This window comes from Camarhynchus parvulus, chromosome 12 (genome assembly GCF_901933205.1).
Source record: "Camarhynchus parvulus chromosome 12, STF_HiC, whole genome shotgun sequence".
In the NCBI taxonomy this organism is placed as follows: Eukaryota; Metazoa; Chordata; class Aves; order Passeriformes; family Thraupidae; genus Camarhynchus; species Camarhynchus parvulus.
In genome coordinates, this window is record NC_044582.1 from 13,492,408 (window position 1) to 13,507,326 (window position 14,919).

General features: G+C 37.5%; 1 protein-coding gene across 5 annotated transcripts in view; it reads left to right on the forward strand.

The window, feature by feature from the left end:
* Positions 1-14,919, forward strand: part of ATXN7 (ataxin 7) — an 87,204-nt gene that overhangs the window by 40,580 nt on the left and 31,705 nt on the right. For all 5 annotated transcript variants that reach the window (XM_030956418.1, XM_030956417.1, XM_030956421.1 and 2 more), the window contains one exon: positions 10,031-10,135. In XM_030956418.1, the coding sequence (XP_030812278.1) occupies positions 10,031-10,135 (105 nt within the window). The remainder of the gene's footprint in view (positions 1-10,030; positions 10,136-14,919) is intronic.

Consider the following 14,919-nt stretch of genomic DNA (forward strand, 5'->3'; position numbering starts at 1 on the left):
TTCAAAGTCTTTTTTTTTTCCTCTGTAACACACATATCATGTATTTTATGTGTAATGTTTAGAGATGGAATTTTGGAAGATTTTGTGAAGACAGGCTCCGAAAATAAGGTGAGTGTCTCCTAACAGTGAAGAACTCCATCTTGGAATAAGGATAGCAATGGGTTTATTCTAAAGAGGAAGTGACATGCAAAGGCAAAACTTAAATTTCTTCTTTAGAACAATTCAAAATTCCATAACAATAAAAAAATTCACTTCCACGAACATTTTTTAGGCTGAACTGTGTTTGTGTTATATCACAAATAACCAGCAGTGAAATTACTGACCTTATTCTGTGAATGTGTAGCCTTATTTTTCTTCCCTGCTTACCTATTTAATTCATATAACTGTGTGTCAGAGGGCAGCTAGCATGGGTTTAAAGCCTAACCCTTCTGAACAGGTGGCTCCCCTCTTGGAAGGAAATCTCTGATGACAGTGGCTCTGTATGTGCTGGAATATATCAACTGTAAGAAGTAAAGACTCAGGGTTTACCAGTTCCTCAGCTAGATAATTGAAATAGTCATATTTCTTTGTCTAAAGGTATACAATAGCCAAGTTCAAAATACTGTGTGTAACTACATGTGTGTTCAAATACATGACGAGTAGGTTAGTCCTTTTACTGCCCTATAACAACAAAAACACTGTTTTATTTTACACTTTATTTTCTGATCTTATTAACTATAACAGTGCTGTTGGAGGTTTTTGCTATAGTACATTTATATTCTTGTTGCTGTGCAACTTACATTATTTTTATTTTTTTTATTGTATCAAATCAAGTCCCAGTAAATCTGCAAAGCAAAGGAAGTAAATTTTACTGAAAAAATTAAAGTGCCTGCCAAATTGAGAGGAGTGAGGAAGTGTAAGCTGGTATGTGAAAATCAACAGGCATCAGTTTCCTTATGGCTATATGAGGCATGATTGAAACAGTCTTATTTTTGAGGTGGATGTTCCAGTGCATGGAGAAAATGGGAGTGGCAGGGGTGGGGCGGTTTTAGGTAGTTGGCTTGCCTAATAAAAGAAAATATTGATATACAATTCAGTTGACAGGTGTGTGTTGTTTTCCTTACCTTGTTTTTGTTGGTTTTTTTTTTTTTCTCTTGAATATGCTGATTTGCTCCCTCAGGTATCAGATGCATGATGTGAAAAGTGGCCAGAGTGTTCTTTGCACAAAGATGTGTTATCTTTGCACAGTTAAGGAATTAACACCTTGCTGCTGTCACATGGGAGTTGGGGCTGTGGCCACCAGGGAAGAAAGGGAAAAGGTGGAATGATGAGCACTGTGCATGTCCCAGGTAGTGGGGAAAAAGGTGTACTTTATTATTGCTAAATTTTGGGGTGTTCTCCTATCACAAGAGATGTAGTCATGGGCACATTGTGTTCCTCCAGCTCCCACTAGTAAGAAAATGTGTAAATGGAAGTGGCTGTTACTGCTGTGCTCTGTCACTTACTGATTTACAGCCAGCACCCAGTCACAGGGCTGGATGTGGACAGCCACGCAGGAAAGTGGCAAAAATGCCACACGTATGCCAGGTTTGTTTTCCCTTAAAAGCATGCCTAGGTAGGGAGATGGGAGAGGCTGAGAAGCCTGGAACATGTTCACCACTTGCAGTCACGTCGTATCAAAATACTTCTGCAGCTTTATGTAAACTGTGAGTTTAGGTTTAAATAAAACAAACTTCCTTTTTCCTACTCCAGAAGTACAGCTGCTGCAGAGTACACGGAGTGCTGTGTGTGAAACAGGAGAAAAATACCAAACCATGTTAGAACAATTCATAATTGCAGTATGCTTCAGGCTGTGACTTAAGATACATTTCAGAATATTCTATGGGTGATTTATTTCAGCTTAATTGAGGCTGTGATTGACTAGTGGCTTATCCAGAACTTTTCTCCTCCCCTCATGGTAGGTTTTCTGCATAATAATTGAGGTGTTTCTGTGTACACTTTCATATTAGCTTAGTCCAGATTTTAATTTTACTGTTCAAATTATAGGGTTTTTATTCCCTGAATCCAGTTTCATTTTTGTGTCATAATTGCAAAACTCAATTCATTTTTGAGGGTTCCTTAAGCTATTTTAGAATTGTTGGGGTTTTTTTACAGAAAAACATAAATAATAGTTTGTTGGCTTTCCCACAATACAGCGGTGGTGGCACTATGAGATCATGCCAACTAAAAATAATGCATGACTTTGAATGAAGATATCTTACATGACAAATTATGTGTTCAACATTTGTGTAATATACAAATTGGTTGGAGAAATTAAAAATATCTTTAGGTCTGAAAACTCATTAAAAAGTAAATGGGAATGGTTTTTGCAGATGACTGACTTCATTCAAGTTGCTGATGAAAAATTGATGTAACAGGATACGATGTGAGTGGGGAGACATAAAGCTTTTCAGATTCAAATATGCTACTTGTGTTTCATTGAGAAATTTACTCATCAGTCTTTCTACAGACAATCTTCTGTAAGCTTCTTCACTGAAACTATTTATTATTCTGTACAATCAACTTAGAAAACCTGTTTAATAGCTTGAATGAAGAATTTGACGTGCGTTTTATGTTCAATTTTCAAAGAAATTAATTGTGTGCAGATGAATTCATATACAAAGAATTTAACTAAATACTTAGATGTCTACTTTAATATGCTTTATATATAATTACAGGAACATTGAAATCTTGGGAGCCTAAAATTAGAACTCCCAGCTGTGCAGTAGGCTGCAGGTGCACGTGTGCATGACACACTTCTGTTTGGTATCTGTTGCTCAGTTTTCATCCTTGGGTAAAAGACACAGACATTTCCCAGAACTGTTAAATTTTAGAGAGCTAAAATTTAGTGTTTCATTCTGCATCCTGGCAGAGAGGGAGGAAGGGCTCTGGGGGAATTGCTGTGCCTGTAGCCTTGCACAAGGATGGCTGTTTGGATTTGTGCGTGCACAGAGGAGTGTTGCTGCCTGCAGCAAACCTTTCTGGTGAAGCTCAAGGGGATGGGGTTTTGGGAATGCAACACAGCTGCACCTATGGAAAAGAGGTAGGTCATCCCTTGCCCCTTCAGCAGGGCAATCTGAATTTGGAAAAAGCGAAGTAAAATCTAGAGAGCTGTAGCTTTGGAAAGACACACTGACCTGAGTTTTGAAAGGACACCAAACAGAGAGGACACCTCTTTTGGAGATGAACCAAGTGTTCTAACACTAGTAGAGATTTATGACAGTGATCAAATCTTGTAATGCAGCTCCTTGCCTAGTTGAACCAGATGGTGGGGTTTTTTTGGTCTTGAACTGAAAGTCATTTCCTGAGCCAAAACTTTGAGGTTTGAGGATTCAATAAAATGCTGGGTAATTGCTATATTTGCTGAAGTGGAAAACACAGTCAAAACAGTTAATCAAGTCTTCAGCTGTTCCTTCCTTCAGCTGATCAATCAGCAACTACTCAGTGAAACAAAGTTCATGCACTTGTGCTTAGAACCCAAGGAGACCTCTCCCTTTCAAATGTCCCCTCAAGTAGCTGGACTTCCAAAGCTCTGTGTGCAGGAAATGTAAGTTATTTAATGTACAGAGTGGAGTCGGCAAAGAATTTTAAAGATGGGTAACGTTGAAGAAAATACTTCAGCAGTGCTTCCCTCTGAACCTAAATGAAACAGCTCAGATATGGGAATGTGCATTTGGTTTGCTTTATTTTGTATTAAAAGGCTGTTTTGTATCTGAGGCAACATGAGCATAAAGCTTATGGGAGAGATTTTTTTTAAAACAGTGTTTCTGGGTGCAGATTTGATCATTTTATGTTTTGTTCGTTTGATTATATGTATGTTCTCTGCAGGCACAAATTGGTTAGGCCTGCACATATGGTTCATAAAATACTTGTGTTCTATTAATACCTAAGTGTTCGTTACTTGAAATTTTGCAGAATACCCTCAAGTATGTTTTGCTAGAATCTCTTACTTTGGTTCCAAACTTGTGTAAACCAGAGCACTCTATTTTCTATATGGGTTTAGTTATTTTGTTCACAATATGTGTTTAGAAATACTCTTCTTTTGTTATCATCTTGCATGGTACACAGTAAAAAAAGTGCAGTAGTTTAATTTTACGTCAGCATTGATAAGTATACAAAACCACATCTGTTCATGAATGATAAGCACTTGAGTGTTTCTCCAAAATAGTTTGGAAGATATTGTTTAGAAAATAATGGTTTAGTTGCAGAAAGTGAAGTATCTGTGTATAAAAAGGAAGTTTCGAGGACCTAACTTGGATCACTTAATTTTTTTAATAAAACGTTCATATCAGTTAAAATGAGGACCTATATTACTTTAAATGGATGAGAGCTTTACTTAAGATAACCAGGTTAGTTAAGATACATTGCAGTGCTGTTTGTAGGTGCGTCAGTTTGCAGCCAAGATTCTCATTCTGCCTGAAGAATACTTGGTATTGACACTTAATGTCAGTAATAGATTCGGCAGTGAATCTACTGCTTACCTGCTGTGCAGATTTCTTGGCAGAAATTTCATTTTTTGAGCTGACTCCAAGTTTGGTGGTAACAGAGCTGAGCTTTCTGAAATTTGCCTGGTTTTGGTACAGTCTGTCTCATGTGGTCCCCATTGCTGGTTAGTTGCCTTTCTTCTCCCTCCTCGTGCCTCTTCCTCAGATCACAAGCTCTTAAAAATAGTAATTTGGGAGGTTTTGTCTGCTTTCACATACTAAATTACATGTTCACCACAGCCATAAAGGGTAAAAAATATAAATATTTTTATTACTTTATCAGGATCGGACAGTACCTGAGACATGTGTTACAAGCAAATTATGGGAGTTATCACAAAATTTCTTTTCCTCCAAGATGTCAACTACTTTGTTACTACAACTGTGGTGGTTTTTACCCTTTTCAAAAATTTCTCAGATGTTAGTGGAGAGTTGTGTTGTCTTAAAAGTTCTACTACAAGTGTGCCTGTAGAGAAAGAGATCTACCAGTTAAAACAAGGTGTACTTGCATATTTTTTACCTTAGTATGATCAAGACTAATTACCTTCTAATGAGAAGACAAAACCCAGCTAGTACAGAGCAAATGTATTCAAGATAGCTGTTGGTGGACATAATTTAAACTTACTTGGTCTGTGAAGTAAATAGTTCAAACAATCCAGATTCTGGCACCATTTCAAAATAATGGGATCTATTTACAATTTCCTTATATAGTACTTGAAACAGTTCCCTGATGTCTTAATGTAAAACCTAGTAAATTGATAAAAGTTGGTACATTTACTGATGGTGGATTTGGATCAGACTCCACTAAAAACAAATTCTGTGTTTGGGAGGTTGTAAAGATAATAGGGAGTTAGATCTGGGCTGTCAGTATAAATTTAATAGTGTAGGGCATTGTGATTTTAATGCATCTGATATTAACTATAGTGATTAAATTTTTTCTGGAAATATAACCAGGTTGGTGTAGTGGTGAAGGCATGTTATGCTGTTCTGTGGAATCTTTGTAACCAAAACATTTTACTGTTCACATCAGGCATCAGCCTACAATGTCCATTGACAAATTACACTTAGTGGTGAATAGTATGTACATCTTTGTTGAAAATCAGACTTGAATTTTAAAAGCCAATCTTAATAAGCAGATGCTTATGCTGAGAATGGATAGGGGAGAATGAGCATTAGCAATGCTCTGGCTTAAAAATATTTCTGCAGAACTTTTACATACTCCTTTTGCCTTTTTTGATCAAGCTTTCTATTCTTTTGTCATAACCTTGATAGTTTGTTCTTTGCCCTTTCACCTCTTGGTAGTTTTGCTTTCTCTTCCTCTGATTCAGTTTTCATTCTCCACCTTCTTTGAACTGCAGTAAGCAGACTTCTGGCAAATAGGAGACTGCTGTTCTGGTCTCTGCACACAGGCTGCCTTTACTCTTTTCCTCCAGCAGTTGCTGTCCTGGAGAGGATCTTAACCTCACTTTTTTTGTTGATATTTAATTTCATTTCTAGAAGGGATGTTGTCTTATTAGATACTAGGATAGGTGGACTGTGCAATGGTCCCAGTCAGAAAAGGTACAAGATTTGTAGGAAATTTGATACATTTGGGGAGTTAAAAAAGAAAAATCCAATTAAAATAGATAGCTGTGGTAGTCACTGAAATCTAGTGAGTAATTAAATGCAAGCTGCTGGCCTGTTCTCTGAGGTAGTTTCAGCCTGTTTTATGTGTTCTGTTATGTGTGAGATTTAGTAATAGAAATGAGGGATTGAGAGTATGCAGGCACAGTTAGTTTTAATGAGCATGAGCTTCTTCAATGTAGCTGTCCTGAAAGAGAATGCTGAAAATACTAAGAAATTATTCAATCATTTGTGTGTTTCCACAATGTGTTTCAGAGAATAAAAGATGGCAGATCAGTGTAAGAAAACTTTCCAGATGAGGCATGCTGAGCTCCATTTTACTTGATGTACAGTATGCCAAATTATCCATTATTGGTTTTTCTTTTTTTGTTAGAAAATGATGCTACATTGACCTTTTCCAAGTAAGGAGCATTTTCCTTATTACATGCTGAGCAACTGATGCAGTTATCTCAGAATTGTGTATGGCATTGGCTCATTCTGGTCTTGGTACAGAGTGCAGTAATGCATCATTTAAAGTTGTTTTTCTAAAAATTCAGTTACATTTGAAAGGAGAAGTGAATTCTGGAGATCAGTGTCCAGCAGCTTCCTATTATGGAGGTAAATGAAGTTGTTTTTTCTTTCTGGTGTTAATGGAATTAATGTGACTAACAGCTCTTATAATAGTATCTTTATGTTGATACAATGAATACTGTATTTATGGAAAAATACATGGAAAGTTTGAGGTCTGAATTTAAATTTTTAGTTTGACCCTGAAAAATATTCCCAGATGGAGAGAGTTAAATGAGCCCAGCTTTGAAAGAGGAACATATGAATCACAGTTGCCAGGCTCTTCCTTGAGATGCACAGGCTTTACAAAGTGAAGTATTTCAAAAAGTAATCTTCAAACCCAGAGTAACAGTGCATTGAGATGACACTGGTGAAATACTAGAAACTTCGTTAGACTTCTAAATAGAAAATGTGCATGTCATGAAGTGGATCAGGTGTAAAGTATTAGATGTTAGAATACCAACTGCACAATAGATGTAAACTTTCATAAATGGCTGTCAGAGGACGGAAAAATTGGGCACCCATCACCTTCTCCTGGCACATACTTACTTACTATGTAAGTTTTGTTAAACTGTTCTGTATGTTGTTCTCTAAAACTTTCATGGTCAAATTTGTCACTCCCAAACGGTGCCACATAGGTACTGTTTGTCCTGTTGGAGCACAGAAAGAGAAGATTTCCCTGAAACCTGCTCTTGCCCTGCTCAGCTAATGGCATGAGGCACATTAAAGATGTGAGAGCTTACCTGCCTAAAAATGAGGCTCCTGGGTTGGGAAGTGTGGACTCAGGTCTCTTCCAGTTGCCTTTAATGATTTTGGTTGGGTCAAACTCCTTACAATTTCAAAGCCATTGTTAAATTGCATTCAGGCCTCTTACCTTTGCTACTCTCTCACTGGTTGAATCTTTATTCTGATACCAGTGCTGTAGGAGACCACTGTGGGGTACAAGACCTTTTGCATTGATTTGTGTGATCTGGCTGGAGTCTTGTGCATGACTTCCTTTGAAATCAGGTTGTGATTTGGTGTGTGGAGCAAATTCTTTTCTCTGTGTCAAATGGTTTTACTCTTAGAATGGTCCTTTGTGAGTTTGTGTATTTCCTGGCATTCTGTCATTGCTTTCTGTCACTTGGAGCTAAGATTTTAAAACTGAAGGTGTTTCACAGTGTAAAGGACCTTTGTAAATTATTCAGATTTCTTGGGATCCTCAAACTGAACTAGGAAAACACTTTTTTTTTTACATCAATTTCTGTCAATTTGTCTCAGTTACCATTTAAAACTGCAGTTCTGTATTGCCAGCAAATATTCATGGAAGGTTTCTTAGAGTGATGGCACATGGATGTGGTGTCTCTGACTGGTATGGAGTGCTTTATCCTTCAGTCCTTCTCTCCTGTTAACAATTCCCCCCTCCATTTAGTAAAGGTGATGAAAAGTCTGAGAATCCAGCACAGTCTGAAAGGCACAGCTATGGGAACAGGTTCCAGGCTGTGGATTTACAGTTGTCTGGGCATCACACAGGAGCAGCCTCTCTGTGGGCTGTTAACAATGTAAATATCAGGCAGTGCATGCTGTCACTGTCCCATTCATCTCAGCTCTTGGTGAAAGTGACCCTGGAGTATTTGCTTGTGTGTATAAACTTTGATACATAGGCATACCCAAAGGGAATACTCCTGCATGAAATATTAGCAATGACATTTAAGCCTATACTTCTTTTCATACATAGCTTGATATTACATCACAGAAAGTAGATATTGAAAAATAGAAGCTTATTATTCCTGTCTGATTTTCCTCCCCTCAGCATATATTTACTAATTTTGCTTGGCTTGCTGTAGTTGGGTGTGTCACAGGTTTTCATGCTTTTTTCAGTAAATATCATATAAATAAATAAGCAAGAGTTGCTACTTAAAGTGCAAATGAGATGATTTGTTTATTTGATGTAACCTCAGTTGTGAAAAGGTGTCTGTGATTTAGGTGAGGGTAGCTGTGATCTCAGCCAAGTTAGATGTCTTTGGTCATTGCATTTGCATCCAGCTGCAAAATCCAGTTGGGGTTGTTATTGCAGGTGTCGTGCTTAATTTTGATGTAGCACTAGTAAGATGTGTGGAAAATGTGGGATAGACCTTATGTCTTCTAACTAAAAGTATTGGTTTTTTTTATGATGAAGATACATACTAATTCTGGAAGTAGTTTTGGTGTGGATATATTCTCTGTCTGTGAGAAACAAAGTGGACAGGGCTGATGGTGTCTTCCTCTGAGCAGTTACCTCGAATTATGGCACACTTAATGTGCAACACACTCAATTTATTTCATAATTGCTGTTCTATTAATGAACAAAGCAGTGGATGTTGCTGAAAGTACACACAGGCAAATAGTAGCTGTAAAACAAAACTCTGGGGTCAGTTCTAGCACAAGAGTAAACAAGTTTAACTTATTTTCTAAGTTTCTATTAAGATAAATCTATTACTTGAGGGTTTTTATAAGAAAATGTTCACTTATGTCAATTTTTAACCTTTAAATAGTGTTACAGATCTGTAGCCACATATTATGTTTGCAGTTTCCATTTTTTTGGTCTTTTAATGATTGAATAACATTTTTAGTTATATAAATATAATATACCTTTAAGTTTTGTAGTGAATGCTGAATTTATTGCTCCAGTTGTCTCTGAATGCAGTTATAACTGTTAAATATATTCTTAACAAACTGTATTCTTCAAAGTAAAATTGTAGAAACTACTTTTATTTGTAAAAGTCTCCAAGTATGTGTGTTATCTCTGCAATCCACACATGCTCTGACATACTGTTATCTCTGGTTCTGTCTCCTGTGTAGCTGTTCCATGGATCTCTGGCAGCAGATGGGTGGACTATAATGCACTGTTAAACAAATAAAACCATTAGGCATGTAATTCTGCCCGGTGAATGACTGTGTGTTTAAAATGGTTTAAAAAAATTAAATAGCAAATGAAGTTCACTTTTGAATTCATTTAATGACATTGGAATAAAATCCAAAGCCCTTTTCAGAATACATAAAACATCCCCTCTTATGTTGTGTTTATCTCAATTGAAGTCAGTCTTTTTTTATTGCATTATTGCATCTGGTATAAAATAATCAGTCCTAAATTAGTTTTCTAATAGATGTTTTCTACAAGTAATCACTCATTTTACATTTATCTTTGTAGTAAGATTTTTGCTTTTGTAATACTCCAGCACAAAATTATCTATTGCATTATATGCTCTTTTTTCCTCATTTTCAAATTTGATACAAATGTCTCTAAAATTTTGATTCAACACTAGTGTCATGGCTCTGTAATTAAACTGTTTTTCTATAATTGTCAGCAGCTGAGAGATGCCATTTTGTCTTTTTGTTTTTAGATATGCCAATATTTGGTCTTTGCCCGGCTCATGATGATTTCTATTTGGTGATGTGTAACCACTGTAATCAGGTCGTAAAACCACAGGCATTTCAATCACATTATGGTAAGTGCTTAACTATTTTTAATAATTAAGGGTGAGGTTAAATCAGGATTAAGCCTGGCAATTTAAAAAAAAACTGATGGTAAATAGATCATTAAATTATAAAAAATGTCAAAGAACATAAACTGTATTTAATAATTTTATATACATTTTAATGCAGTTACATAAAGATCTCTGTTTTTTAGTTTTTTATTTTCTTGAAGTGCTGCATAGCTACAGTTCAGTTTCAAAATGACATATCTAGTGTATTTCACAGCCAATATGTGTAGTGTGTTTGTGTCTCTGTGTGTCATTTCTCTTTTTGTATTTACAGATTATTTTTACATGGGTTCTGGTACAGTGTGAACTAGAACTGAAAGCTAAACTTACAGTGAAATTTATAAAATGCAGTAAGCTTCCAATAGCCAGTAAGCTTATTTATTTATTTTCAGAATTATCAATTTGTATTTGTTTTACTGGTCTAGTGGCTTTGTATATAAACTATATAAGGAAGCTCTTGTTGTATTGGTTGGCCAGTGTTTAGAGAGGACTGAGAAAATGTGAAGTGCTGTGCCAGTTGAACTGCTTGGTTACTTCCTCCAAGCCTGACTGGGGGTGGTTGGCAGTTCTGCTTTTCCACTCTCCTCTCAAGACTAGAAATTAACCTCAAACAGTTTAATGTCAATATTTGGATAGGCGGTTTTTTGGAATTCAGCTTTTTGTTTCTTAAGAAATTGAGTTGTTTTCTGACCAACTCCTAATAAACATGATGGACAAAGCATCTTCTGAACTGGTCCTTCCTCCCCATGTGTGCATGTATTTGTACACTCTCTTTTCTCTAGGCCAGTGTCCCTACTGGTTGGCTTGGTTTATAGGATACAAGCTGGGTATGGGCAGGGAACCTCTTCTAGAGTTGAGAAAAAGTAATAACCTTTTGTGCTCCTTAAATAATCCAATGCTTTGGCAAGAAAAGATGACTTCTGCTTCCTCGAGACTGGAGAAGGGCCTTTCTTGACTGTGCAGAGGGTGAACTTCTTATCCTTTCTCCCTCTAACGTGGCTTTTTGTTATATTGCCTTATGGATTATATAGCCCTACCCTTGCTGCTGGATCCTGCAGTTGTGTCACACAGCGCGAGTCAGAAAATAACCTGAATAGGTTTTGTGTCATAATTCTCAATAGTTTGCTTGTTATTCTGTGGATGGCTGTACTAATAATTTTTTTTAAACCCATGGTTTTGTGGATATAAGTCTCCAGAGCTGTTGGGAGCCAGAAGAAGAAAAGGCCATCTTTTCTTGCTTTTCTTGCTCTGGTTGCTGTAAGCCTTTCCACAGGCCAAGAATGAGTCTACCCCTTGCCAGTGAGATTCCTCATGTGTCACTGAATATCAACTTAAGATGTCCAATAACTCCTTCTAAAATATCATATTAAACTGATTCTGATGGCTAAAAATAAATTTATGGGGGAGGACTGGATGATACCAAGTTCTGAGTGATGGCATATTCAATATTCCATCTTGAGGTCAGTAATATTGTAGTGATGGAGGGCTGTGGATAGCTGCAGACACTTAAGGTTGTCTTTATGAAATGAGCAGGTGATTTCCAAACTCTGTCTCACAAACAGGTGTCTGGTAGGAAGCAGCATTATGTTTGTCCCTGTGGACAGGTGGCAGAAGCAGCTCAGGAGCTGAATAGGTGCAGCATTGTGTCTTGAGCATGGACATGGAAACGTGGCATCTTGTAATGCTGCTTGGACTGCTGTTAGACTTGTTATGTGAAGTTAATTCCAGCTCTTTTGTAAGCACTGTTTGCAATTTAAAAGGCACAGGGTGAACAGGGAACTGCAAAATGAAGGTATGGAAAGTATTTTTTAAAGTCATAATAAATACTAACATAACATTTCCATTCTGTATCATTTTATAGAAGTGTGATCCCTAAATGTGAAAATTTCTCTAATACAAGCCTTATATCAGTGGCAGATTCATACTTCAGGAGAAGTGTAGAAGGAGTGGATAGAAATGATGAGGTTATTCTTAGTGTTTCTTAAGCCTGTTCTGAACAATGAAGAGTCTTGGCGTGGGCTGTGGCGTGCAGAGGAAACAGGCGGGGTCATTCTGATGAGAAAAACAGGCTTGGGTGGGGTGAACGTCATTAAAGGACCTTAGTTTGCCAATCTAATAGCCTCAGAAAGGTAAGAAGGCTGACTTGGTGATTTTGTGTAGCACTAGTTCTCAAAGCCTTCTATCAGCCTTCCCATTTTTTAAATCCTTTCACAGCTGTCCCTTAATTTAGAAAATTAAATATGAAAGCTGATAAATATGGCAGGTGATTGATTACCAGACAATGATCTATTTTTTTTTTAACAGTATAGCTCAGGAGAAGGAAATTGCTGAAGTCCTCAAAACATGGTTATTTTAAAACAAAAAGTGTGTTATCATGATAACAAGAAGGTAAAGCACTCTTTGGATTCACAACAGTCAGTTCACCCTGAATTAGGTTTTTTATTGATGGTATGATTTCAGGAATTGAAAAATTCTGAAAAGTTGCAGTCCATCAATGTATCTTTTTGTTATGTTCTTAGGATCTTTTATTTTTAATTGTTGCCAGAGAAGTATTAATCTCTTAAAATATCCTATAGCTCTTGGTGGTGTGTGTTGCTGTACTTGGTGTTCTTTGAAATTTGTCATGTGAAATTTTGTTTTCTGAAGTAGTAGAATATGCTCTGTTAAAATGTGACTTTTGTCAAAGGAAAGCTAAACAAACTATTAGTTAAACCTAATAAGCTAATTAATTTCTTTCAAAGCATATTTGTGATAAACTACTTAACTAGGTAGGCTGAAAGTGCTTTGCAGGACATATGCTGGCTTTTTTCTCTGGATCATAAGTAGTCAGAAATAATTTAAATGTAACCTTATTAATTAGAATATATAACCTTTTTAGTAAAATAATTTATTGATACAAATGACATATTTGTTTATGTAACTGACTCCTTTCTATTTCATGCATTTGACTAGAAGAGATACTAATGTAAAATAAAATTCTACTTGTTTAGGCAATCCAAGCATGTGTCTGGGCTATGAATTTCCATTTTAATAATTTATTCAGTGGTGTTGATATATGTACTATGCTTGATTTGTAAAGCTGGTATGCATAACACCACGTGCAGGTTTGTTTTTAAGAGCAATCCAATATAATGAGATATCTGAAGTCAGCTTGTGGCATTCCTTCCAGCCTGTGTACAGTAACTGGCAGTGCAGTCCAATGGCTTTAGCCCTTGGCTTAGGGTGGCAGCCCTGCTGGGGACATGGTGGGGCAGGAGTGAGCCAGCCAGCCAAGGAAAAGTTGTTTCAAGACAAATCCTCTGTTCTGTCAGATCACAGCTGTTTTCATTTGGGGGGCCAGACAAGTGATTGCAGCCCTTTATTGTTCCTGTTCCTGCTGTTGCTTTGTGAATGGCTGCACTTTCATGGTATCAGCATCTTCCTTAGATGAGTCAAGATCAGTTCAGAGGTGAAAGATGGAAAAAAGATAAAACGTTCAGGCACTGAGTCTTGTGGGTGAAGAACCTGGGATCACTTATCTTGATGACCTATTCCCAGAAAGTGTTTTTCTCCAGGAGTATTTCTCTACACCCTGGATGATGGTGTGCCAGCCGTCACACTCCTCAGGACAGCAGGATGTGCCTGTCTCCCTTTGATTTCCGTTCTTTCCTCCCCTAAGACATGTTAGATACAGTTCTTGTGCTGCACCCAAAGGTTGCTCTTTGAGGAAGCCATTGTGACAGTTATTTCAGGTTGTTCGTGGAAGCCCTGAAGTGCTGTGGTTTTCAGGCTGTGTGACCTTTTGTTGGCATTTCAGCTGTTCCACAGGTTTATCTCATCTCCCTGTGGTTATCACCCTCCTGGCTAATGAGAGCTGCTTCTCTGCTCTGGCTGCGCTGCTCTGTGGCTAAGAGAGAGCTCAGCACTGTGAAAGTAGCATCAGCATAGACATGTGTGGGGTTTCTTCCTTCTAACTTTGCTTTTTTTTTCCCCCAGAGGTTTTTTTCCCCCTCTGTGCCTTAGTTTCCATGAATACAAAGTAGGGTTAAACTCTCAGCAATAATAATGAAGGCTACCTGTAAAACTTACACTGAGAGTGCCTGTGACTCATGTAGTGATTGTGAAAACCATGAATACAGTACATGTTGGAAAGAGATGATGATAGTGTGTTGGGCTGTTGAGTCATTAAAAAGCTATGTCAAGTGTTTTGATTAACTTCCATGGGTTTGGCACAGTGGCAAAGGTGAGCAACCACTGGGAGCTTTGCCTGCTGCTGCTGCTGTCCTGAGAGCTGATGGGGAATTGCTTAAACATTTTGGTTGCCAATCAGTGCAGGTTTAAACCTGAAGTGTATGAATCAGAAGCACGGTTACTGTACAGGTATGCCCACCATCTGTTGTGGTTTCTAGGAAGTTGTGGAATTGGAATAGAGCATCACACAACCTTTTACTTGGAGGGCAGATCCTGACAGTAGAGAAAGAGATGTTTGCTGGTTACTTGGGTCCATCCTCTGAGTCTGTTGCCTTTTGTGATTCTCCTTCATCTGATTGTGTAACCGAAGTCCTTCCTCCCTCAGCCAGGGCCCACACCCACCTTTCATTTACAGGTCTCCACTTCGAGAGTCCTAAAGGATTTTTTTTTGTGTTGGTGTTAAGTGCCTGGATTCAGAGAGAACACGTGATACTTGTGATTTTAATTGAGAAAAATGATCTGTTAACTATCTCTGTTGGTGTGCTGATGTATTTGGGATGTGTATCATACATAACTTC